This window comes from Saimiri boliviensis, chromosome 6 (genome assembly GCF_048565385.1).
Source record: "Saimiri boliviensis isolate mSaiBol1 chromosome 6, mSaiBol1.pri, whole genome shotgun sequence".
In the NCBI taxonomy this organism is placed as follows: domain Eukaryota; kingdom Metazoa; phylum Chordata; class Mammalia; order Primates; family Cebidae; genus Saimiri; species Saimiri boliviensis.
The window spans coordinates 47,826,099-47,852,891 of NC_133454.1; the positions used below are offsets into that span (position 1 = coordinate 47,826,099).

Sequence of the window (26,793 nt, forward strand, 5' to 3'; positions counted from 1 at the left end):
CGATCTCGGCTCACCGCAACCTCCGCCTCCTGGGTTCAGGCAATTCTCCTGCCTCAGCCTCCTGAGTAGCTGGGATTACAGGCACCAGCCATCATACCCAGCTAATTTTTTGTATTTTTAGTAGAGACGGGGTTTCACCAAGTTGACCAGGATGGTCTCGATCTCTTGACCTCGTGATCCACCCGCCTCGGCCTCCCAAAGTGCTGGGATTACAGGCTTGAGCCACCGCGCCCGGCGATGCTTTCTTCTAACAATATAGAGTAACTGGGACTTAGCACGTTTCACTCACCAAGGACCTTACTGGGAAGCTGAGGCAAATGAAGAATATGTGTTCATGAATGTGTACTAAGGGTGAAAGACATGCTCTCCTTAATGTGCCTGTGGTCTTGTCAGAGACTCAAGTGTGCATTAAGGGTTTAGGAAGAGGTGATTAATTCTGTTTCGGGGTGGGTAAGAAAGGCAGTGATGCCTAAATAGCCATGGCATACCAACAGATAGTGGTGGTGGGACCAGTCCATCCTGATGGGAGAGAATATATAAATATTATTCTGACATTGTTTAGAATTGCTGATGCTTGATAATGATAAAAAGCAAATTGACTAAAAGTCAATTGTATTGTTTTAAAATTCTCTATAGACAATGGATCCCCTCCCCACCTTGTAGTGTCATTGCTTCCCTCCCCTAGCTCTCAGTATGCCACTGTTGCAGAGTGGAGAGATGAAATGGAGTCTTCCATGAAGTCAAAACGGGGATGGCAGTGACTCTGGACAATATGGGAATCCTGTAGCTATCTCCAATACCATCAGATCTAATACCATCAGATCCTAGATAGAGAAGGCTGTCTCGTGGTAATAAGCTTCATTAGATGGTGAACAGAGAAGTTTGAGTGGAGGCTGGTTGAGTACTGCCTGCCCCATGTCCCAGGTGGTTTGGTTATTAGGGTGGAGCTGAGCTGTCTTTGGGAAATCAGTAGGTTGCTATGAACTGCTAGAAAATGAGGCAAGATTCAGGAAGGGTGCTGTGGCTCATGCTTGTAATCTCAGCATTTTGGGAGGCTAAGGCAGTAGGACTGCTTGAGGCCAGGAGTTTAAAACCAGCATGGGCAATATAACAAGACCCTGTCTCTACAAAAATGCAATCAAACAAACAAAAAGATTAGCCAGGCATCATTAGCAGTGGCATGTGCCTGTAGTTCTAGCTACTTGGGAGGCTGAGGTGGGAGAATTGTTTGAACCCAGGAGTTTAAGGTTACAATGAGCTATGATCACACTACTGCATTCCAGCTTAGGTGACAGAGTGAGACCTTGTCTCTTTAAAAAAGAAAAAAAGCCAAGGGCTAACAGCGATAGCAGTTTCTGAAGGTAAGCAGGACATGATCAGAACTGTGCTTTAGAAATAATTTGGGTTTCATTAGGTGGGTTAATAAGCTAGAGGCAGAAAAACATATGAGGGAATAGAGACAATAAAGGGCCTGAACTTTGAGAGTAGCAGTGGAGGGAGGAGTCAATCTCAAAAGGTACTGTAGAAGTCAAAATCATTAATTTATTCATTTGATAGATACTAATAATCAGCACTGTGCCAGGTACTGGAGATAAAGATAAAATTTTACCTGCCTTTGAAGGGAATTCATAGTGTAATTGGGGCAGTAGAAGAATGATTGCAAGACAGTGTAGAAAGGGCAGTAATAGTGAAGCACATCATGTGCTGTGATGTAACAAAGGGTGCAGTAAGAATTTGCCTGCAAGTTTCCTAGAAGAGAAGTTTGTCTGCAAGTTTCCTGGAAGAAAAGATTTGTAACCTGGGTTCTGAAAGGAGCTGACACTGGCCAGGGAAGCTGGGGTGAGGTGTGGGGTTGGCTGGAGGATGGCAGATCAAGGAAAAGATGATATGTAATTTGGCATGACCCAGCAGAGGGAGGGACTGATTGTAGAGGACCCTATGACCCTATATGCCATGATAAATAATTGAGACTTAATTTACTATTTTTTTTGAGACAGGGTGTGGCTCCATGGCCCAGGCTGGAGTGTAGTGGCACGATCTCAGCTCACTGAAACCTTTGCCTCCCATACTCAAGATATCCTCCCACCTCAGCCTCTTGAGTAGCTGGGACTACAGGCACATGCCACCATCCCTGGCTAATTTTTGTATTTTTTATAGAGATGGGGTCTTGCTCTGTTGCCCAGGCTGATCTCAAACTCCTGACCTCAAGTGATTCAACCACCTCAGCCTCCCAAAGTGCTGGGATTTCAGGCATGAGCCACTCTGTGTCTGACCTGAGACTTTATCTTGACAGCAATAAGGAGTCACTGAAGACTTAATTATGCAAATGGCATGATCCAATTTTTATTTTATTTTATTTTATTTTATTTTATTTTATTTTTGAGATGAAGTCTTGGTCTGTCACCCAGGGTAGAGTGCAGTGGCACAATCTTGGTTCACTGCAACTTCCACCTCCCAGGTTCAAGCGATTCTCCTGCCTCAGTCTCCTGAGTAGTTGGGATTACAGGTGCCCACCACCACACCTGGCTAATTTTTTGACTTTTTGGTAGAGACAGGGTTTCACTGTGTTAGCCAGGATGGTCTTGATCTCCTGATGTCATAATCCGCCTGCCTTGGCCTCCCAAAGTGCTGGAATTACAGGCGTAAGCAACCATGCCCAGCCCCAACTTTTATTTTAAATAGGGTTTTGCTGACGGCTGTGTAAATAATGGATTTTAAGTCGGGTTTTGCTGATGGCTATATGAAGTATGGAAACAGATTATTTTAGTGACCCAGAAAAGAAATAATGAATTGTGAAGGCAACTGTAGCTTGAATGAAGGAGAGAACAAATTTAAGAGATATTTAAAATTTACAGTCAATGAGAGTTATACTAAGATGTGAAAGCTTGAGTGAGGAAGGAGCCTTTGCTCAATTTTTTGTTATAAATAGGTAGGTGGGAGGTAGTGTCAGAGAAAAATGTTGAAGGAAAATTTGATACAGTAGTGCAATCAGTAACTACTGAAGTTTCGGATTTGTGAGACAGCTAGGAAGAGATAGAATTTGTAGACTTCTATTTTTGGCAATATGGCAGACTCAATTTTAGAAAGTATTTACTTTCATACGAAGCCTGTAAGAATGTTAAATAAGAACACATTTAAAAAATTTATTTATTTATTTATTTGAGACGGAGTTTTGCTCTTATTGCCTAGGCTAGAGTGCAATGGTGCAATCTCAGCTCACTACAATCTCCACCTCCCAGATTCAAGTGATTCTCCTGTCTCAACCTCCCGAGTAGCTGGGATTACAGATGCCCACCACCACGCCTGGCTAATTTTTGTGTGTGTGTGTGTGTTTTTTTTTTTTTTTGAGGCGGAGTTTCGCTCTTGTTACCCAGGCTGGAGTGCAATGGCGTGATCTCGGCTCACCGCAACCTCTGCCTCCTGGGTTCAGGCAATTCTCCTGCCTCAGCCTCCTGAGTAGCTGAGATTACAGGCACACGCCACCATGCCCAGCTAATGTTTTGTATTTGTAGTAGAGACGGGGTTTCACTATATTGACCAGGATGGTCTCGATTTCTTGACCTCATGATCCACCCACCTCGGCCTCCCAAAGTGCTGGGATTACGGGCGTGAGCCACCGCGCCTGGCCAATTTTTGTATTTTGTTCTTTTTTTTAAAAAACTTTTTTTTTTTTTTTTTTTTGAGATGGAGTTTCGCTCTTGTTACCCAGGCTGGAGTGCAATGGCACGATCTCAGCTCACTGTAACCTCTGCCTCCTGGGTTCAGGCAATTCTCCTGCCTCAGCCTCCTGAGCAGCTGGGATTACAGGCACGCACCACCATGCCCAGCTAATTTTTTTTTTTAATTTTTAGTAGAGACGGGTTTTCACCATGTTGACCAGTATGGTCTCGATCTCTTGACCTCGTTATCTACCCGCCTCGGCCTCCCAAAGTGCTGGGATTACAGGCTTGAGCCACCGCACCCGGCTGTATTTTGTTCTTTTAGTAGATATGGGGTTTTAGCCATGTTAGCCAGGCTGGTCTCAAACTCCTGACCTTAGGTGATCTGCCCATCTTGGCCTCCCAATGTGTTGTGATTACTTTGGTCTGGCTCCAGAGGATTTCTTTTTGGCTGGGGACCAGGCCAAAACATATTTAGTTTGCAAAAAGAAATCCTCTGGAGACAGACCAAAGTAAGCCCGCAGTTAGGGAGGTAAACAAGTGCTTAGGGTATCAGTTGCCCTAAGAGCATCTACTAAGCAGGTGGCCCAGAGTTCTAGTCTTTTTTTTTTCTTTTTGAGACAGAATCTTGCTCTGTTGCCCAGGCTCCTGTGCCCAAGTGATCCTCTCACCTCAGCCTCCTGAGAGTAGCTGAGATTGTGCCATCATGCCTGGCTAATGTTTTTTGTTTTTTTTGTCTTTTGAGACGGAGTTTCGCTCTTGTTACCCAGGCTGGAGTGCAATGGCGCGATCTCGGCTCACCGCAACCTCCGCCTCCTGGGTTCAAGCAATTCTCCTGCCTCAGCTTCCTGAGTAGCTGGGATTACAGGCACGCACCACCACGCCCAGCTAGTTTTTTGTATTTTTAGTAGAGACGGGGTTTCACCATGTTGACCAGGATGGTCTCGATCTCTCGACCTCGTGATCCACCCCCCTCGGCCTCCCAAAGTGCTGGGATTACAGGCTTGAGCCACCGCGCCCGGCCATGTTTTTTGATATTTAGTAGAGATGAGGTCTTACTTTGTTGCCCAGGCTGGTCTCAAACTCCTGAGCTCAAGTAATCCACCCGCGTCTGCCACCCAAAGTGCTTGGATTATAGGTGTGACCCACTGTGCCCGGCCAGATTCTAGTTTTTATTTTATTTTATTTTTTTATTTTATTTTTTTACAGATTCTAGTTTTAAGGAAGTGGTACATAGGGCAGGAGCAAAGCTTTGGGCTCAAACCAGGGAGTTAGAATGAAGATTCCCCTAAGCCAGGAACCATAAAGAATTTACCCTCAGAGAAAGGGTGAATTAGAAAAAATGATGTTTACCTGAAAAAGCAGAGAGCAGAGCAATGTGTGTATCTTGCCTTGGCTCAGGTTGGAGGAAAGAGTCTCTTCTGAGAATATGTGGCGTCATGCCAGTTTGGAGTCTGAGTTCAAGTTATCTGCATATCTAAAGAGATTGCATGCTGCAAATTTAACATTTACGTAGGTTTGTAGGGCATGGAAGTAAGCACAAATCCTCACCAGAGAGTGGAGGGGTACCCCAACACAAGCTTCAAAAATGCCCACAGAGTTCCAGTGAACGTGAACCGTCAGCAAAAATCACAGTACAGGAATGTCCTGAACAAAAGTCAGCACAAATAAACAGAACCACACCCACAAAGAATTAAGACCTTGGAATTTTCAGATACACATTATAAACATAAGATGAGATGTAAGTCTCAGTCAGTTTTCTGATCAGGGATCAGAAAGTCTTTGGAGAGAGTGGTATATACTTGATGTTATCGTCTCAATCCATAGAATCTTGGAAAGCAGATGTCTACTTAGGCGAGTTTTCTCCTCTAGACACCTGATGAGTGTCAGGTCAATTCTCAGTGGGGCTGGATGTTCAGTTTCTAAGGCCTAAGCACCACTGTGAAGCCTGTATCCATGGCTATGGGTTTAGAGTTTAAGAACTATCTATGAGATTAAAATACCCCAAATGGTCATTTCTAATGTGGTTCTAAGTCTAACTTTCATCAGTGTCTCTTTCTAAACTAGTCTTCTAGGCTACGCGCGGTGACCCACACCTGTAATCCCAACACTTGGGAGACTGAAGCTGGCAGATCACCTGAGGTCAAGAGTGTGAGACCAGCCTGACCAATATGGTGAAACCCCAACTCTACTAAATACACAAAAATTAGCTGGGCATGGTGGTGTGTGCCTGTAGTCTGAGCTACTTGGGAGGCTGAGGCAGGAGAATCGCTTGAACCTGGCATGTGGAGGTTGTGGTGAGCCAAAACCTGACTATGTATATAGACTTTGTAGAAGCCTTAACAAATACTAATGGGTATCACATAGAACGACTCAAGGACAGATTTCAAGATGCAAGATGCATCTAGTACTTGCCTCTTCCACCAAGAAGATCCAAAATGACAAGTAATAGGTCATCTAAGAGGGAACATGGAATTCAACAGAGAACTATCGCAAAATACTGGTGGCAAGGAAGGAGGGGGAGGTAAGGAAGTCTGCTCAGCTGGGATCTTCTGAGAACCTATAGAGGCTCCCTAATATGGAGAAAGGGTAAGTGAGAGACCTCCAAACGTCCACATTCCCACTGTGGTCCCCTGCAAGCCTAGCTATAGGAGAGTCCGTTGACCTTTGAGGTCCCTGAGACTAATATAGGGAGCTGCCGGGAGACCACAGAGGGAGCTCACGCTGAATCCTACAAACTCACAAGTCCTTAAGCAGGAGCAGTGTGGCCTTATTTTGAGATCTCAGCCCCCAACAGGCTGAACCCTGCCTTCGGGCTCAACAGCGCCTGCATCTCTACATCCCTGGAGCCCCATTGACACTCCTGTCCTCAGCTGCTTCCCATCGAAATGGAAGCAGGCTTCTCAGTGCTTTTGTGGCAATCTCAGGATATTTTGCCTTGACTTTAATCCAGAATGCATGGAGATTTGAAGTTGTCTCAAACATACTTTTAAGGCCATCGTTTTTTGCAATATCAAGCAATTGATCCTCTTCTAGCATAGACAAAGTCGATTCACCACCTGGCTTATCCACAAATAGGTTACGGATCCATTCCTTCTCAGATTGGAGGTCTTTAGTTGTTAGGAAGTAACAACTTTTTTTTTCTCTATTAAAAAAAAAGAAAAAAAAAAAAGAAAAAAGGAAGTAACTCTCAAACTATCTTGAAAGCTGAGATAGGTGATTAGCTTTCTCACTGGGAGAAAGAAGGCTCTGGCTTGGTCTCTCAAAATCTCCGCTAATATTTGAAACATGTAAAAAATCCCAGTGTTCACTCATCACCCTCCTAATTCCAGTTTGGCTTTGAATGCAGCCACTTTATCTGCTAACTCTAAATCACACCAGGGTTACACTTGAATTCTGGTTAATTTCCCCAAACTTCCTGCCTAATAGTTTTTTGATTAAAAAAATTTTTTTCTTCTCCTTGTCTTTTTTTTTACACACAAGTGAGAATTAGACAGTTCTTCCAATAGTTTTTTAAAGTTCATGTGACTGAAAGAAGGAAAAAAAGTGTGATTTTTCTTTTTTTGGAATTGGGGGGAAATGATGGAACCTCAAGTGGTGAGACTAGATGAGAAGCAGGAAATCTGCTCCCCCTAGTGGAAAGAAAGAGATACTTCAGGACTAGTTTATCCAAATCTTCCCTGGTGGTCTAGGTCTATACATATATAAATATGTGTATTTAGCCGGACGCGGTGGCTCAAGCCTGTAATCCCAGCACTTTGGGAGGCCGAGGCGGGTGGATCACGAGGTCAAGAGATCGAGACCATCCCGGTCAACATGGTGAAACCCCGTCTCTACTAAAAATACTAAAAATTAGCTGGGCATGGTGGCGTGTGTCTGTAATCCCAGCTACTCAGGAGGCTGAGGCAGGAGAATTGCCTGAACCCAGGAGGCGGAGGTTGCGGTGAGCCGAGATCGCGCCATTGCACCCCAGCCTGGGTAACAAAAGCGAAACTCCGTCTCAAAAAAAAAAAAAAAAAAAAAAAAAAAAAATATATATATATATATATATATATATATATATATATATATGTATGTATGTATTTAATTATTTATTTTAAATATTTATTTTATTTTATTTTTTTGAGACAGAGTCTTGCTCTGTCACCCTCTCTGGAGTGCAGTGGCTCAATCTCGGCTCACTGTAACCTCCGCCTCCTGGGTTCCAGCGATTCTCCTGCCCCTGCCTCTGCCTCTCGAATAGCTGGGGTTACAGGCGCCTGCCATCCCGCCCTGCTAATTTTTGTATTTTTAGTAGAGACGGGGTTTCATCATGTTGGTCAGGCTGATCTTGAACTCCTGACCTCAGATAATCCACCGCTTCGGCCTCCCAAAGTGCTGTAATTACAGGCCTGAGCCATAGCACCAGGACTTTATTATTATATATGTATGTATTTATATATTATATATACACATATTTTTTACCAACACAAAGATTTTAAAATTCTGTACACTTAAAAGGAAGTTTGATTCATATCTTAGGTGTCATGAATAAAGAAGGAGTGGCACTTTCTATTATCCACCAATTTTCCTGTTTCTAATCTGAATATTCTTTCCTAAAAAGATGGATGTGGGCTGGGCGTGGTGGCTCATGTCTGTAATCCTAGCAATTTTGGGATGCCAAGGTGGGTGGATCACTTGAAGTCAGCAGTTCGAAACCAGCCTGGCCAACATAGTGAAACCCCATCTCTACTAAAAACACAAAAAAATTAGGTGGGCGTGGTGGCAGGCACCTGTAACCCCAGTTATTTGGGGAGCTGAGGCAGGAGAATTGCTTGAACCCAGAAAGTGGAAGTTACAGTGAGCCGAGATCATGACATTGCTCTCCAGCCTGGGTGACAGAGCAAGATTCCATCTCAAAAAAAAAAAAGATGGATGTGACTGATGGTTGACATAGTATTAAAGGTGCCTCCTGAGCCATGACTCAGCTATGTCCGTAGCCCTGCTAAATTTGTGGCCAGGCTGGGCTTGGTGGCTCACGCCTATAATCCTAGCACTTTGGGAGGCTGAGGTGGGCGGATCACGAGGACAAGAGATCAAGACAATCCTGGCCATGGTGAAAACCCGTCTCTACTAAAAATACGAAAATTAGCCGGGCGTGTTGGCCCGCACCTGTGGTTCCAGCTACTCCGGAGGCTGAGGCGGAAGACTAGTTTGAACCCAGGAGGCAGAGGTTGCAGTGAGCTGAGATTGTGCCACTGCACTCCAGCCTGGCAACAGAGCAAGACTCCGTTTCAAAAAAAAAAAAAAAAAAAAAAAAAAAAAAAAAATTGTGGCCAGGCCACCTCCTCCTCCCTCTTCCCCAAACTATGGCCATCACTGGTTTCTCTCCCTCAAAGCTATTACTGCAGTATTAGGAGATTATTTGGTATATGTTTATTCCTTCCTATGACTTAGAAGCTTGGAGAATTCAATACTTTTTAATCTAGTGTCTTTGTTTTATCTAATAAGTTTAGTAGATCAAAATATTCTTCTGGTAAGGTCAGGGTCTAACCGGTATAGGGTATCTTCAGCTCAGTTTTGATCCAAACATACTCAGCATCTCACCTGAACACAATCAGTATCGGCCTCCATTGCGTCTTTTTCCAAGGTAAGATGATCCTGACAGTATTCTCTGGAAAAATTTCACTGACAGACTAACCCATATTTTTGTTTTTCCTCATTCCCACCCTCAAAGATAATATAAATGCAAATAAGATTTTAAATAACCTCCTATGGAGAGGAGACATTGCTGTTTTTCATTAGCTGTGGAAGTCCAAGTTTCGAATTTGGTGGACACAGTGGCAGAGGTATGAAGTTTTAGATTCGAGGTTTCCTTTCTTCTCTCTCTTCACATCGATGTACTTTGGTTATCTAAAATGCGTTGAAAGTCTTATTTTCTGAACTTTACATTTCTCACAATGTTATCTAAAAACATTAATTGGTATTACAACATTAATCTCTTTTACATAATTTTTTAAAATTTTTCTTTCTTTCTTTCTTTTTTTTCTTTTTTGAGACAGTCTCGCTCTGTCGCCAGGCTGGAGTGCAGTGGCGCAATCTCAGCTCACTGCACCCTCCGCCTCCTGGGTTCAAGTGATTCTCCTGCCTCAGCCTCTCAGGTAGCTGAGACTACAGGAAGGTGCCACCACACCCAACTAATTGTTGTATTTTTAGTAGAGACTGGGTTTCACCACGTTGGCCAGGATTGTCTCCATCTCTTGACCTCATAGTCTTCCTGCCTCAGCCTCCTGAAGTGCTGGGATTACAGGCCTGAGCCACCGCACCAGGCCAATTTTTTAAAAAAATTAATTACTTTTTAAAAATTTTGAGACAGGGTCTTGTTCTCTTGCCCAGGCTGGAGTGCAGTGGCAAAATCACAGCTCACTGCAGACTTGACCTCCCAGGCTCAAGCCATCCTCCCACCTCAGTTTCCCAAATACTGGGACTGCAGGTATGCGCCACCATGCCCGGCTAATTTTTGTGTTTTTCTTTCTTTCTTTCTTTTTTTTTTCTTTTGTAGAGATGGGCTTTCACCATGTTGTGTCGGCTGTTCTCCAACTCCTAAACTCAAGTGATCTGCCTGCCTCGGCCTCCCAAAGTGCTGGAATTACATGCCTGAGCCACCGCTCCCAGCTGTTAATCTTGCCTTAATATAAGTGAATCTTTCTGTTTCCTGTTTGTGTTCATAGGTCCACTGCTCCTACTGTGAAGATGGGTACATTCATCTGTCATAGCTTAATGACACCACTTTAAAATTTGCAAATGGGACTGGGTGCAGTGGCTCAAGCCTGTAATCCCAGCACTTTGGAAGGCCGAGGCGGGCAGATCACGAGGTCAAAAGATCGAGATCATCCTGGCCAACATGGTGAAACCCCGTCTCTACTAAAAATACAAAAAATTAGCTGGGCATGGTGGTGCGCACCTGTAGTCCCAGCTACTCGGGAGGCTGAGGCAGGAGAATTGCTTGAACCTGGGAGGCGGAGGTTGCAGTGAGCCGAGTTTGCACCACTGTACTCCAGCCTGGTGCCTGGTGACAGAGTGAGACTCTGTCTCAAAAAAAAAAAAAATAAATAAATAAAAAATAAAATTTGCAAATGGATGTCTTATTATTCATTCATTCATTCATTCATATATTTAAAAATATTTAAATGTTTACTATGTACCAGGCACTGTGCTGGGTCCTGGGGATACAGAAATGAAAAAGACCAGGAGGCTGGGTGTGATGGCTGACACCTGTAATCCCAGCACTTTGGGAGGCTGAGGTTGGTGGATCACTTGAGGTCAGGAGTTCAAGACCAGCCTGGCCAACATGGGGAAACCTCATCTCTATTAAAAATACAAAAACTAACCTGGCAGGGTGGTGCATTCCTGTATTCCCAGCTACTTGGGAGGCAGAGGTTTCAGTGAGCCAAGATTGCTCCTGGGCAACAGAGCAAGGCTGTCTCGAGAAAAAAATGAAAAAGACACGAAAAGCTCACAGGCTTTCTTGAGAGGCACTTAAGACAAATGTGTTCAGAGCAAACTTCTAATAATGGCTTGGTTTCTAAAGAGACTTTTTTTTTAAAAAAACTGGGAAGTAAGTTTATTGACTAAAAGACACTGGAATTTTGTTCCTTTGAGTTTTGTTGTGTGAGGATGCATAAAAAATGAATAAATTTATTTTTGGCTTATGTCCTATGTCTTAAAATCATGGCCAGGACTTCATCTCTAAGGGGTAACTGGACAAATATAAGGTTGTGACCCTTAAACTTGAAGCCCATATCCATTCCCTCCTGGAAATCCCACGAAGGCTCAGACAAGCAGGGAAGTCTGGTCTGGTTCATCAGCTGTCCTCTTTCTCCTTCTCAACATGTAGAACATCCCATTGGTCACAAATGCCAGGTAAATGAAGGATTCTTGCAAAAGCTCAAACTTTTTTCTTCTTTGCTTCATTCATGTTGTAATTAACACATAGGAGCTGAGCTTTTTCCTGTGCTGATTTGTAATTTTGGCATAATTCAAAGTGGAAATGGGTTCTAATGGCATAAATGTTATTTCCTGGGCAATAAATATCTCAAATAGAGAAGTGAGTCACAGGCCCCATGAAACTTATGAACCAAGATTAGTCACGCGGAGAGCAGGGCTGCTTCTCATCAATATCTTTCTCTTCAGGCCATTTCCCATGAAATTGGGTGGAAAAACCCACTGCTGTTGCTCAGTTGGGCAGTTGCAAGGGTGAGGTAAAGCAATTGTACTCTGGTAATACTGTAGTGATAGCTGTAGTTTGAAAAATCACAGTGGTTAATCGACTTTATTTCAAACTCTTCTCTATGCTTCAAAAAGTATGAATTACTAGGAATATTATAATATTCAATTAAGAAGAAAGATGTTAAAAATGACTCAGAACTATGGCAAAAACTATTCTATTTTGAAATTAATTTTAATTTAGGGGTGTTTTGGAGTGAAGCAGTCCTGTGCTCTTAACAAACAAACAAATGGGCAATGTGATTTTGATTGCTTTTGAATGTCAGTAGGACTAACCTGATTACCTATCCCAAGATTTCAAAGTCTGTTTCTAAAACATACCACCTTTTTGTCATTGCAAACGAGAAGTACACTTTACTTTCAAGGCTGACTTTGGGCGCTGAACACAGAAAGATGATTTCTTACATTCTTAGCTAATTAATTGTAAGTGTGGCTGGAAGCCTGGTGAGGCAGCACTTGAAGAAGATGCTTCTTTCTGACATTTAAGCAGAGGCAGCAAATCACTTGCAGTAAAAAATTACTCAAGGAAATCACTCAATTGGCCTTTTCTGTCTGGAATGGTGACTTTTTCCCTATATTGCCCTAGGGAAAGAATGTAACTGTCCCTCCTTCCAATTTCTTCAACGTCCATAGCTTTAAAGAAGAGGTCAAAAATTTATTGAAAGGATTCAAGAACCTCTCGAAAGGACAAGCTCTAAGAGTCCAGCCTCTTATCAATCTCAGCATCAAGCTTAGGGCACCTTCACTGGAAGGAAACTGCACTGCCCAGTTCCAGACTTGGGGGCAGAGAAGGCCAGGAGTTCCAGTTTCCTGCCAGAAAACCATCACAATGGCTGGAGATGGAACCAGCTTGATGGTCCCTGCACTAGGGAAGAGAGAAGGAGAAGGGCACAGCTTTTGGCCTGTGAAGTGGCCAGTGCTGGAAGTGGCCTTACTTAGCTGTCTTGGGGCAGACTTACCGCCTGCGGAAGTAACTGTGTCCACAGAGCTGCCATCTTGAGAACCCCTGACTGAACTAACAGTGAGGCATGAGCTTGTTCTTTTTCAAGGAACTCTTTAGACTGTTGCAGCAAGTGGAAAGCCCCTTAAGATGTTCTCAGGACATCTGTGACCCTAGCTCTTAGAGTGACCTTTCCAGGAACAGCAGTCTGGTGGTGATGGCATCTTGCAGCCTCACATGCCAAACAAGCTTGAGCCTCTCTTTCCCTGTCTTCTGACACTTAGACTCACATAGGAGTCCTGCATGCCTAACGGGGATGAAACTCCCCACCTTAGGAGATGAAACTGGACTTGTGTGGGCGCTGAGCATTAAAGTTTGAAAGGCAAGAGCGTGCAACTGGATATTATAGTTCCCGGAGTAATGATTACACATGTGAGACAAAAATGAGAAGCTTAATTCTTCTTGTTAAAAATAATGGATGAGACCTGCCCTGGAGAGAATTTACTTTAGAAAACTTGTAAGTTATCTTCAAAATACATGAAATCCTTGTAAAATTTAAATACGTATTTTGCCAGCTTTACAACTCAGGAACGTCTTTCTAAAGGACCTGGGAGCCATCTGTTTTTTGTTTTGTTTTGTTTTGTTTTGTCTGAGACGAAGTCTCGCCCTGTTGCCCAGGCTGGAGTGCAATGGTGCAATCTTGGCTCACTACAACCTCCACCTCCCTGGTTCAAATGATTCTCCTGCCTCAGCCTCCCGAGTAGCTGGGACTACAGGTGTGTGCCACTACGCCCAGCTAATTTTTGCATTTTTAGTAGAGATGAGATTTCACCATGTTGGCAAAACTCGAACAGGCTGGTCTCGAACTCCTGACCTCGTGATCCACCTGTCTCAGTCTCCCAGTGTGCTAGGATTACAGACATGAGCCACCAATCCCCACTGAGCCATCTCTTAAGAATGTAAACATCCAGGGAAAATCGTGTCCTGGTGTTGCAGTTTCTGCGAGCGTGTAGGAGCCTAGCTTCAGCAGGAGCCTGGCATTCAGTGCAAAACTACCTGCTGCCAAGAAGATAGCAGAAGTTTCTTTTTCCTTTGTATAAAACCAAGTAACTAATGCAGGTGGTCACCCCCATTACCAGCTGAATTTAGGATGAACAATGTGTTATAAATGATGCTGTCAGCTGGGCACGGTGGCTCATGCCTGTAATCCCAGCACTTTGGGAGGCGGGTGGATTACAAGGTCAAGAGATCTAGACCATCCCCTACTCTGGGCATGCCTAGGAACTCCTTGGGAGTAGAGGGAGATTGAGTTAGGATGCTAGTTACCAGCTCTAGGGAGAGTCGCTTAGGATACTTCAAGTAAATAACAAATGTCCTGTAAGCCTTTTTCTCCCCAGTTCACCCTTTCCCACTAGGTAATCCTGTGTGGATAAAGGACGGGAGTACAGCCCCTCTAAAGCCACAATGGAAAGGACCTCAGACCTGATCCTGACCAATCCCACAGCCGTGAAGGTAGAGGGAATCCCAGCCTGAATCCACCAAGGCAAGGACTGCAGAATCACCTTAAAGAGGACAACAAGCCTTGCTCCAGCCATATCCCAGAAGCTGGCTGGTCCACACATGGCCGAAGCATGAGGAGATTCATTGTGGGACTTGTTCTTCTTAATATTTGGACTTGCACAGTAGGAACATTAACTAATTTTGAAGAATCCCCTCAGTATATACACACCAGGTAGGACATAAAAGTCACTGCCATTCTTTTGTCCTGCAGTTCTTAAAAATGCATGAGGACACAGAAGGGAACCCGTTTATATAATAGTACTCAATATAAGGTGCGTAATCCATGAGATGGACAGGTAGCTGTGTCACAGGCATCATTAAGCCCTCTTTCTTCCTATTATCTGTTAAGACAGGTGAGCTGTTAGGGCATCCAGTCTACTCCGCTAGGGGGAAGAGAGACCTAAACATAGGGGATTGGACAGATGATGAGTGGCCACTGGAGAGAATTATTGAATACTATGGGCCGGCCACACGGGCTGAGGATGGCTCATGGGGATACCTGACCCCTATTTACATGCCCAACCTGATCATCCGGTTGCAGGCTGTTTTGGAAATACTCGCTAATGAAACAGGCAAAGCTCTGTCCTTTTTAGCCCAACAAGAAATTCAAATGAGAAACATGATTTATCAGAACCGGCTGGCCCTAGATTATTTGCTAGCAGCCAAAGGAAGAGTCTGGGGAAAATTCAATCTAACCAGCTGCTGTCTGCACATAGATGACCAGGGCAAGCAGTGGAGGATATTGTGCGAGACATGTGCCTGTACAGGTGTGGCACGGATTTAACCCTGAGTCTCTACTTGGAGGTTGGTTCTCATCCTTGGGAGGATTTAAAACCCTCATCGTAAGTGTTATAATAATCATAGGTGTGTGTTTGTTGCTCCCTTGTCTACTCCCCCTCTTTCTTCGGATGATTAAGGGATTCATCACTACTGTAGTTAGACAAAAAATGACATTACAAGTATATTATATGAAACATTATCAGTTTCTTGGGGAAATCTGGAAAGTGAGAATGAAAGTGAGACCTCTCACTGATATTATAAAGTGGTGAGGGTCTCAAAGAGCAGGGGTGAAAAGGGAGACCCAGGCATCTCAGAGCAACTTCCCCTTTTCATTCCTAAGACTGTAAACTGAAATCTTTTCATATGTAATTCCTGAGACTGTAAACCAAGACCCCTTTCTTTCTTTTCTTTTTTTTTTTTTGAGACGGAGTTTCGCTCTTGTTACCCAGGCTGGAGTGCAATGGTGCGATCTTGGCTCACCGCAACCTCCGCCTCCTGGGTTCAGGCAATTCTCCTGCCTCAGCCTCCTGAGTAGCTGGGACTACAGGCACGTGCCACCATGCCCAGCTAATTTTTTGTCTTATTAGTAGAGACGGGGTTTCACCATGTTGACCAGGATGGTCTTAATCTCTTGACCTCATGATCCACCTGCCTTGGCCTCCCAAAGTGCTGGGATTACAAGTGTGAGCCACCGAGTCCCACTAAAATTATTTTCTTTATAAAATTTTTAATTTCCTCTATCTGAAGTATACCCTGTAAGCAATTGCTTTTCTTCAATTGCAGGATGTCAGAAAACCAGTGTGGCAAGTTAAAAAAAATAAGACAACCAATTAAAAAAATTAATTGATGAATAAAAATTATATATATTCAAGGTATACAATATAAAGATATACATTGATGATTACTACAATCAATTAACACATCCGTCACCACATCATAGTTACCATTTGTGTGTGTATTGGGGTAGAGGGCAGTAAGGATACTTAAAATCTGCTCTCTTATCAAATTTGAAGTAAACGAGACAATATTATTAACTGTAGTTACTGTGTGTACATTAGATCCCCAGAACTTAGATAGAAAATCCTAAAGATCGTGGGTCAAGATGGCCAGGGGGAGACCTATATTAATTCTAGCTAAATAATTATAAGCTTGATTGGCTCACAGTGCACTGAAGTTTATACACCGAACTAAATTATATTATTGGTGCAGTTAACTAGAAATCAAGCAGCAACAGAAAGCCTAAGGTAAAGGCCATCCGGGAGCGCAGTAACACCGGGGAACAGTGAGGGGTGGATGCAGAGCAGGGAATACTGCTGTGGTCCCACGAATGCCTTCTCAGCATGGAGACTGCACGAGGGTCTCCTAAAGAGGGCTTGTGCAAAGATCTCTGAGAAGAGAGGCGACCTCGGCTCACAAGATCTGAGAGGGTCTTTGCAGATGGGAGCTGGCAAGGAGGAGAAAAGCCTTGCAGGGCAGAGATCACGAAACACCTCAGGCTCTGCCTAGGTTCTTGGAATATAGAGTGATTTTAACAGCTCTATTCCTCAATGCTGGGGAGATAAAAGTCTCTTGATGCGTTGGGAGTGGTCAGACTGGGTGGCTCCTCCTCCGCTATACTTCTGATGCACCAGCACCCTGATAACCATCGGTGGTAAACTCAGAGTACTAGTTTAGCATGTCTTAGAAGGATCTCAAGTGCTCTCCCCACCCTGGCTATCTTACCTACCCCTTCACCCTCCCCTTCCACGCCCATACTTCAATGAGATTAAGCACATAATAAAAGTGTTTGGAGCCCAGAGCTCCGGGTCAGTGCAGTTCCGCCTCTTGCGTTGGTCCCCTGGACCCATGCTGTAAATTCTACTCTTGTGTCTCTGTCTTTATTTCCTTTTCTCAATCCCTCGTCACCCCCAGGATGGGGTTGGGCTGGTTCGCAGCATCTGGTGCCCTACGAACAACAAAGATTCCACTAAAAATAGAACTGAGAAATGAATTAGTAAAGTTGCAAGATGTAACAGGTGAATTTACTAACTTGATGGATGATTTTGGCATAGTATAGACCCGGTCTTTTTTTTTTTAAACATTTAAAAAATACATATATTTTTCTCTGTCTTATAGATACTCAAGTTTCTTAAAAGCAGGCATTATGTCTGGGTCATTTTTATATGCCCAGCACCTGGTACAATGCCAATGCCTGGCACACAGTAGGTGCTTAATAATATCTACCAAATGACCAACTCTGTGTTTTTTGACAGGGTTTCACTCTGTTTCCCAGGCTGCAGTGCAGTGCTGTGACCGTAGCTGACTGCAGCCTTGATCTCCCAGGTTCAAGCAACCCTCCTGCCTCAGCCTCCTGAGAAACTGAGGCTAAAGGCATGTGCCACCATGCCCAGCTAATTTTTTTTTTTTTAATTTTTAGTGGAGATGAGATCTTGTTATGTTACCCAGGCTGGTCTCCAACTCCTAAATTCAAGGGATCCTCCCTTGGCCTTCCAAAGTGCTGGCATTATAGGCATGAGCCACGCCACCAGTCCTCTGATTCTAAATGACTTGAGGGCCAGGATCTTGCCTGCTGTCTCCCTGGCATACCAAGTGGATATTGGCTTTATGCTTTTGCTAAGATCTCAGTTAGTCTCTTTGTTTTGAAATTCTCTTTCTTCTCTCCTTGGGGCCCACAGATACCGACTAGTATAGTGGTTTATTGGAAAACTATATGTCATGGTGGGAAGACTAAGGGGCTGGGAGATCTGGTACTACTAGGAACTAGCTGGGTGATCTTGGGGCAAAACTTTTCACTTCCTGAACCTCTGCTTATATTTCTCTCTGCACCTCAGTGTACCCTTCTGTATAAGAAGGATAGTGGCCTCCATCTTTTTTGAGACAGTCTCACTCTGTCAATCAGGATGGGGTGCAGTGGTGCAATTTTGGCTCACTGCAACCTCCGCCTCCCAGGTTGAAGTGATTCTCCTGCCTTAGCCTCCTGAGTAGCTGGGATTACAGGCATATGCCACCATGTCCAGCTAATTTTTTATATTTCAGTAGAGATGGGGTTTCACCATGTTGGCCAGTATAGTCTCTATCTCCTGACCCTGTGATCTGCCCGCTTCGGCCTCCCAAAGTGCTGAGATTACACTCGAGGGCGTGAGCCTTCGAGCCTGGCCTAGAATAATCTTTTAGAAACATAAATCAGATTGCATCATTCTGCCAGCTTAAAACCCTGTATCAGCATTTAGGTAAAATCCACATCCCGTTCTTGAGCCCACAAAGACTCTGACCAAACCCCACCACCTCTTCCACCTCATTCATACCTACTCTGCCTTCTGCCAACTCTCCCGTGGACACAAGAGTCATTTTCTCTGCCTCTTACACTCCAAGCTTGTTCCAGCCTCAGGACTTTTGCACCAGCTGTTCTCTGTGACAATAATGCCCGACCTCATAATCTTGGCATGGAAGATCTTGTCTTGGCTTTCACATCTTAGTTTAACCAACACCTCTTCATAGAGTTTTTTTGTTTTTTGTTTTTGTTTTTGAGATGGACTCTCTCTCTGTTACCCAGGCTGGAGTGCAGTGGCACCATCTCGGCTCACTGCAATCTCTGCCTCCTGAGTTCAAGTGATTTTCCTGCCTCAGCTTCCTGAGTAGCTGGGATCACAGATGCTTGCCACCACACCTGACTGATTTTTGTATTTTTGGTAGAGACGGGCTTTCACTATGTTGGCCAGGCCGGTCTCGAACTCCTGACCTTGTGATCCATCTGCCTTGGCCTCCCAGAGGTCTGGGATTACAGGCGTGAGCCACAGTGCCCAGACTTCATTGAGGTTCTTAATTTTCCAGATAGCATTTTGTTATCTGATTTTTGGATCTTTAAAAAAATCTGTCTAGATCTCATTTTCCCCCTACTAGGATGTAAGTTCCTTGGGAACAAGGATCTTTCTCTCTTATTTGCTGAATACTTAGTGCCTTGAAAATAGCTTGGCTCATAGTAGGCACTCAATAAATATTTGTCAGATGCATGAAAGGCATTTTAATACTTCTTGTTAAATTGGGGTTGGGCGTAGTGGCTCATGTCTGTAATCTCAGCACTTTGGGAGGCTGAGGCAGGTGGATCACTTTGAGTGCAGGAGTTCAAGACTAGCCTAGCCAACATGGGAAAACCCCATCTCTACTAAAAATACAAAAAATTAGCTGGGCATGATGGCATGTGCCTTTAGTCCCAGCTACTCGGGAGGCTGAGACAGGAGAATCGCTTGAACCCAGGAGGCAGAGGTTGCAGTGAGCCGAGATCGTACCACTATACTCCAGCCTGGGCCACACTGAGAGACTATGTGAAAAAAAAAATTTAAAATAAATAAATAAATAAATAAATAATTGGTTTGGTTTGTCTTCCTCTACCTATTGGTGAAAATAACATGTAAGCTTCGAGATTCAACGCATGGCTTCCAACCTGATGGGCTAGCTGGGGAGCAGTGGAGTGAGAAGATAAGGTGGCAGACCCAAGGTGGATTGTCAGACAGCAGAGACAGGAAGACACCAGGAAACCAGGCTCATATTTTCATATGGACTGCTGAAGCCTGTGACTTTGGCGGGCAGCCCAGGGTGAATCATTACTTAGAAGAGTGAGGAGATTCTGCTTTGCTTCTGACACTTCAGATTGTTACATCTTCCTAATGCAATTTCTGGGCACTCTCATAGACTAGCCTTTGGAGCCTTTGCATCAGAAACTTGATTTATGAATATCTGTGTAGTTAAAGGAAATTATGTCTACATAAAAGGCATTCAATATGGAGGGACTTTATGATACCCTTGCTTGGGTGTAACCATCCCTGTCAAGGTGCCAGGAGGAAAGAGTAGAGCCTTTTCGGATGCTGGTAGGCGAGGGCGTGAGGTGTCATCCAGGTGGGAAAGGCATGCTGAGAGTCGAGGCCACCGTGTGGTTCTGAGCACTGTGCACCGCCCACACAGCCCTCCTCAGGGGAGGCGGGATGCAGCAGGTGTTGGTATTGTTTCTTTATAGTAAATATTTATCCATGTAACATTCCTAGGCTACCGGCCACTGCTAAGTGACAGGCAAAATCCTAAGCCACAGATATTGCCCTCTGACCCTCAGATCAGAAAGCTGAGGCTGTTGACTGGAGTCCTCAGAACTTCAGAGAGCTTGGAAGTTTGTGCATTTCATCAACTGACTTGCTTTGTCTGTCAGAAAGCATTAAGCCTCAGAATTTATACCTTCCCTTCTTCATTCATGTGTGTATATTCATACATTGAGACCCACTCTGGTCTGGGTTGGGCACTGGGTGCTTGAGATACATCAGCGAATAAAACAGGCAAAGGCCCCTGCCTCTGGGAGCCAACATTCTACCAGGGAAGAGGGACAATAAACAATGAGCATACTGTATATATTCATTATATGTCAACATTATACTTTATAAGGTGATGGGCCTATAGATGAAAAATAATGTGCTGTAAATGGAACAAGAATGTGTGGAGGTGGGATGGGGCAGGGGATGGTATTAAATAGCCAGGGTAACCTTCTCTGAACAAGTGAGATTTCATCAGCGTCCTGAAGGACGTGAGGAATTCATCAAACGGATGTCTGAGGGGAGAGAATTGCAGGCGGAGAAAACAACTAGGCCCCTAGCTGGGAGTAGGCTTGGAGTGTCAGAGCCACAGAAGGATGGGTGTGGCTGAAGCAGACTGAATGAAGACTAGAGAAACAAGAGACAAAATTGGAGCAGGAAGTAGGGAGCAGGCAGTCAGTGGGGATCGGAGGTGCTGGGCCTTGTAAGCCACTGTGAAAACGTCAGTACTGACTCCAGTGGAAAGGGGAACTCGCACAGAACTTTGAGCAGCTACGTCTCATGATTTGACTTCTGTTTTGAAAAGAAACCCTGCAGCTGCTCTGTTGAGAACAGATTATAGGGAAGCCAAGGCAGGGCCCAGGAACTGGGGAGTGGGGGGTGAGGGTGAGGTTGCTGCAGTAACAGATGACATGGCTCAGATGACGGTGAGAGTGGCGGGGACGCTGAGATGCAACTGAATCATCAGTATATTTTAAAGGTGGAGCTGACCTGATTTCCTGATGGATTAGATGTGGGGTTGAGAGAAAAAGAGGAGTCAAAAAATACTTAAGAAGTTTTTGGCTTGAACCGCTAGAAGGATAGAGTTTCCAGCAACTGAGCTAGGAATAGCTGTGAGTGGAGCAGGGATTTTGGAGGGAACTCAACAATAGGAAGGTCTAAACTATAAACACATACAACGATTCGAATGAATCACCAAAGGTATTTTGTTGAATGGAAAAAGGCAGTCCAAAAATATTTCATAGTGTTTGATTCCATTTGTAAAATATTCTGGAAAAGGTAAAACTATATGGATGATAGACGAATCGGCTTTGCCAGGGATTAGGGTTGAGGGGTGGGTTTGATGACGAAGGGGCAGGATGAGGGGATTTGGGTGATTAACTGGTCTGCATCTTAATCATGTCAGTAGGTATAAGAATCTGTATCTGTTAAAATTCATGTACTATACATGAAAGTGAAGTTTATAATATATCAATTTAAAAATTAACAAATATTGCCGGGCGCGGTGGCTCAAGCCTGTAATCCCAGCACTTTGGGAGGCCGAGGCGGGTGGATCATGAGGTCAAGAGATCGAGACTTTCCTGGTCAACATGGTGAAACCCCGTTTCTACTAAAAATACAAAAAGTTAGCTGAGCATGGTGGTGCGTGCCTGTAATCCCAGCTACTCAGGAGGCTGAGGCAGGAGAATTGCCTGACCCAGGAGGCGGAGGTTGCGGTGAGCTGAGATCGCGCCTTTGCACTCCAGCCTGGGTAACAAGAGCGAAACTCCGTCTCAAAAAAAAAAAAAAAAAAAAAAAAAACAACATAAAAATTAATGAGGTGTGGTGGCACGCACCTGTGGTCCCAGCTACTTGGGAGGCTGAGGTGGGAGGATCACTTGAGCCTGGGAGGCCGAGGCTGCAGTGAACCGAGATTGTGCCTCTGCACTCCAGCTTGGGTGACAGAGTGAGACCCTATCGCAAAAAAAGATAAGAAAAATTAAAAATATTATGTTGCTGTTTTAGGAAAGTAATATTTATCGGTACACGGTAATTGTAGTATTTGTCAGCTTTTAAAATTATAATTTGATTTATCTATATATTTTAATTTAATTTATTTATTTATTAAGATGGAGTCTTGCTCTTGTCATCCAGGCTGGAGTACAATGACGTGATTTCGGCTCACTGCAACCTCCGCCTCCTGGGTTCAGGCAATTCTCCTGCCTCAGCCTCCTGAGTAGCTGGAATTACATGCATCTGCCACCATGCCCAGCTAATTTTTGTATTTTTAGTAGAGATGGGGTTTCACCATGTTGGCCAGGCTGATCTCAAACTCCTGACCTTAGGTGACCCATCCGCCTCGGCCTCCCAAAGTGCTGGGATTACAGGTATAAGCCGCCGTGCCAGGCCGTTCTCCATATACATTTTTATACCTGATTTTTTGCTCATAATATTGTACTGTTTTTCTTAAAATACAACAGCTGATAGCCACCTCTCTGCTGGATAGACCTCCAGTCCCACGAACCCCAAATCTGCCCCTGGAACAGACATCAGATGGGAGATCCTGTGCAGTCAGAGGCTCATTCTGGGCCCTCATTTGTTTGCTGGGACTGCCCTCTAATCGATCAGTGCTTACATACAAGTTCATCATCAACTTCTGTGGATTCAGGAGGTGGATTGAAGGGATACTCGGACACTGGTGACTGATGGGCAGAGCCCTGCAGGAACCAGTGTCATGAAAGCCTAAGGATGAAGACCGGTTTAGTGGTGACTGAACAGCAGAGAAGCCTTAAGGGCACCCATAGCATCTATTTTTAGGAGAACCTACCATCACCATGCTGCAGAAGGTGCCTCAGAAAGACTTCAACCACAAAGCATGGTCTGGGGGGCATTCAGGGTTATGGTGGCAAATACAGGTGGAAGCAACCACCAGGATGAGCTCCATTTTGGCCAAGTGAGTATGAGATGTCTGTGAGACATCCAAGCGAAAATCTTGGGAAGGTAGTTGAATACGAGTCTGCAGTTTAGGAGAGAGGTGTGGGCTTCAAATATCAATGCAGGAGTAACACTAATACAGTCTTTAGTTCTGGCTCAGACCTGGCTCTGACCAGGGAGTTCTTCCCTGTGATGAATTTCCCTGTCCTTCCTGTCACCGCCAGCCTACCAGCCTTTACCAACAATCCAGCCTCTCCATCCTACCAACAATCCAGCCAAGGAAAGGAAGAGCACCCAGAAGAGAGACAATTGATTTGGAGGTACAGGATGAGCAGGTTGCTTTCCTACAACCATTACTCATGCTTCCTCTCCAAGTAGGAAAGGAGGCCCAGGGCAGGGGAGGAGGCAGTGTGGGTGGGGACCCAGTGAGAGCTTTCTTGCTGAGAGAGTCATGGAAACCTGATTGCCTACCAGGCTGAGTCCTAGGGATGGAATATTGGTTGACAACCCCCCAGATAGGGTTGTGAGATATAGAGATAGAGGGGATCTATGCCTCCTCTTCTGAATATAGCCCTAGGAATCATCAGGACAGTAAAAGAGCAATGGTGTGTGGTAAGTCTAGCAGATAAGGTCCAAACAACTCACAGTTCTCTGTCTCGAAAAAAAAAACAAAAAAAAAAAACAAAAAAAAACTATCATTATGGTCAGGCACAGTGGCTCATGCCTGTAATCCCAGCACTCTGGGAGGCTGAGGCAGGTGGATCACCTGAGGTCAGGAGTTCAAGAACAGCCTGGCCAATATGGTGAAAACCCATCTCTACTAAAAATATAAAAAGTTAGCCAGGCATGGTGGCACGTGCCTGTAGTCCTAGCTAGTCAGGAGGCTGAGGCAGGAGAATTGCTTGAACTTGGGAGTTTGCAGTGAGCTGAGATCGTGCCACTGCACTCCAGCATGGGCAACAGAGTGAGACTTTGTCTCAGAAAAAAAAAAAGGAAAATCGAATTCAAATGGAATTAACAGATTTTATTGGCTCAGTAATAAAAGCTCAGATGTGGGAGTACTGTGGTTAGACTCGGTTCCTTGCTGTTCTTGCATGGCTGTTGGCTTTACCTCAGGCTGGCTTCCCTCCTAACCACAAGGTGGCTGATTCAGCTCCTGGCCTCACAGCTGCCCGTTCGGAAAGAGAAAGTATCTATCGTCTTCCAGTCATGATGTGTCTTCTCCCAACTATGCTGGGCTTCATTTTGGACCAACCTCAGTCACATGCTCACTCCTAAAAGAATCACTGTGATGAGGACATGCTCTCAAGGGAAGAAGGACGGGGTTATGCCTGAGTCAATCATGAACCACCAATGGAACTGGTAGTGATGCAGGTGAACCCCCAAATTGGGGCTCAGCCTGGGAGGGTCCTTGTGTGCAGGAAAGAATTCAAGAGCCAGTCGACAGAGCAAAGTAAAAGCAAAGCAAATTTCTTAGAGCAAGAGTTCAGGAAAATGTCAGCTCCATAGAGAAAGCAGGGCTATCCCACAGGCAGAGTAGTACTTGTGGATTGCTGGCTAGCTCTCTCTCTGTGTGTGTGTGCGTGTGTGTGTGTGTGTGTGTGTGTGTTTTGAGGTGCAGTTTCACTCTGTTGCCCAGGCTGGAGTGCAGTGGCACAATCTTGACTCATTGCAGCCTCCGCCTCCCAGGTTCAAGTGATCCTCCTGCCTCATCCTTTTGAGTGCTAAGATTACAGGTGCCCACAACCACACCCAGCTAATTTTTATATTCTTTGTAGAGATGGAGTTTCACCATGTTGGCCAGGCTGGTCTTGAACTTTGGACCTCAAATGATCTGCCCACCTTGGTTTCCCAAAGTGCTGGAATTACAAGTGTGAGCCATTGTGCCTAGCCTGCTAGCTAGCTATATTATTTATAGCTACTCCTTAATTATATGCTAAATAAGAAGTGGGTTATTCACATATTTTCTAGAAAAGGGGTAAGGATTCTTGGGACAGAGGGTTCCTCCCCTTCTAAAGCATATTCGGTAACTTCTGGGCATTGCCACAGCGTTTGTCAACAGGCACTGGTGGGAGTGTCTTTTAATATGCTAATACATTATAATTAGCATGTACTGAGCAGTGAGGGCGATTAGAGGTCACTTTTGTCACCATCTTGGTTTTAGCTGGTGTCTTCACATCCTGTTTTGACCAGACGGTGCCTTGATCATCGGGGTCATGACTGGTGCTTGGAAAACAAATCCTGCTGATCTCCTGCCTCAGAAGGGAGGGGTGGTGGTATACACCAATCCCACCTCAATCACCTGCCTGCCATAGCACGGAGGTGTTGAAATGGATCTTGATGGTTTTAATGATATTCTTAAAAATTAGAAAGTTCAAATAATCAATATCTTTTATCATTAGGACTAATAACCCAAAAGAGTCAAAAATAATTACATGAAGTATAATTAATCTGCCAATTAACAATGTAGAATGTGTTTTCGGACTATGAACTTTTTAAACATTATACAAATATTTTATTTACTTGGGTAAGGGAGAGTCCATCTGCTTTTGTGAAAGTTCATTCATTTCTTAATGATGTTTTTCAAGCCCAGTATTTCTTTCATGTCACCATTAACATGACCTTTCTAAATACAAAAATTCACAGTTCACATTACGAAATTTTAATAGCTAGTCTTTGTTTTGAACCGTGAACAATATAGATTTATCCCCCAATTCAGCCTTTCTTTTCAAAATGAGTTTAAAAAGATCTTTCTCTTTTTCACAAGCTAGAAAGTATCCTTCGTATGATGAAGATTCGAACTGCATCTTATCATCATGCCCTGGAACACTTCTCTGAAAAAATATGATGTCACTTTTTGTATCAATGATGTTATCAGGAGGACTGATTTCCTATAGAGAAAAAAAACAAAATTACCTAATTATTTCAGGACATGAACAATTTGAATATATGAAGTTTATTTTGAAGTATGTTACTGAACATAGCAAAAGTAGTTTTTCTTCTCAAGAGTTATATAAAAACACCTCTGAACAGCAACACTGACCTTTTCTCTTTTTTAACTTTGAATCTCCTATTCTCCCTGTGATGGGATGCAGGGAGATCCAGGCCTCTAGTTTTCTCCTATCCATCAGACAGCTTACTTCTCTGCTCTCCCATTGAGTGGTGTCCACATCTGCTCAAGCTGAAGTAGAGTTCTAGCAAAGACCATAACCTTTCTGGACTGTCAGTTCCTGTCTTCTATAAACCATTCACAGCTAAAGACACTGATGACCTCCTCCATAAACTTACGCTAGTTTGGCTGGGTGCGGTGGCTCACACTTGTAAGCCCAGCACTTTGGGAGCCCAAGGCGGGTGGATCATGAGGTCAGGAGTTTGAGATCAGCTTGACCAACATGGTGAAACCCTGTCTCTACTAAAAATACAAAAATTGGCCGGGCGTGGTGGCGCACGCCTGTAATCCCAGCTACTCAGGAGGCTGAGGCAGGAGAAGCACTTGAACACAGGAGGCGTAGGTTGCAGTGAGCCAAGACTCTGTCTCAAACATAAATAAATAAAAAATAAAAAAACTTAGCCTAGGCTGGGTGCAGTGGCTCAAGCCTGT

General features: G+C 44.2%; 1 protein-coding gene across 2 annotated transcripts in view; it reads right to left on the bottom strand.

Moving 5' to 3' along the window:
• Nucleotides 1–24,010: 24,010 nt before the first annotated feature.
• Nucleotides 24,011–26,793, bottom strand: part of IL18 (interleukin 18) — a 28,470-nt gene continuing 25,687 nt past the window's right edge. Inside the window, exon 6 of one of the 2 annotated variants that reach the window (XM_074400579.1) lies at nt 24,011–26,083. In XM_074400579.1, coding sequence (XP_074256680.1) covers nt 25,862–26,083 — 222 coding nt within the window. In that variant the 3' untranslated portion in view covers nt 24,011–25,861. The remainder of the gene's footprint in view (nt 26,084–26,793) is intronic. The other variant, XM_003923706.3, reaches the window with a different exon arrangement.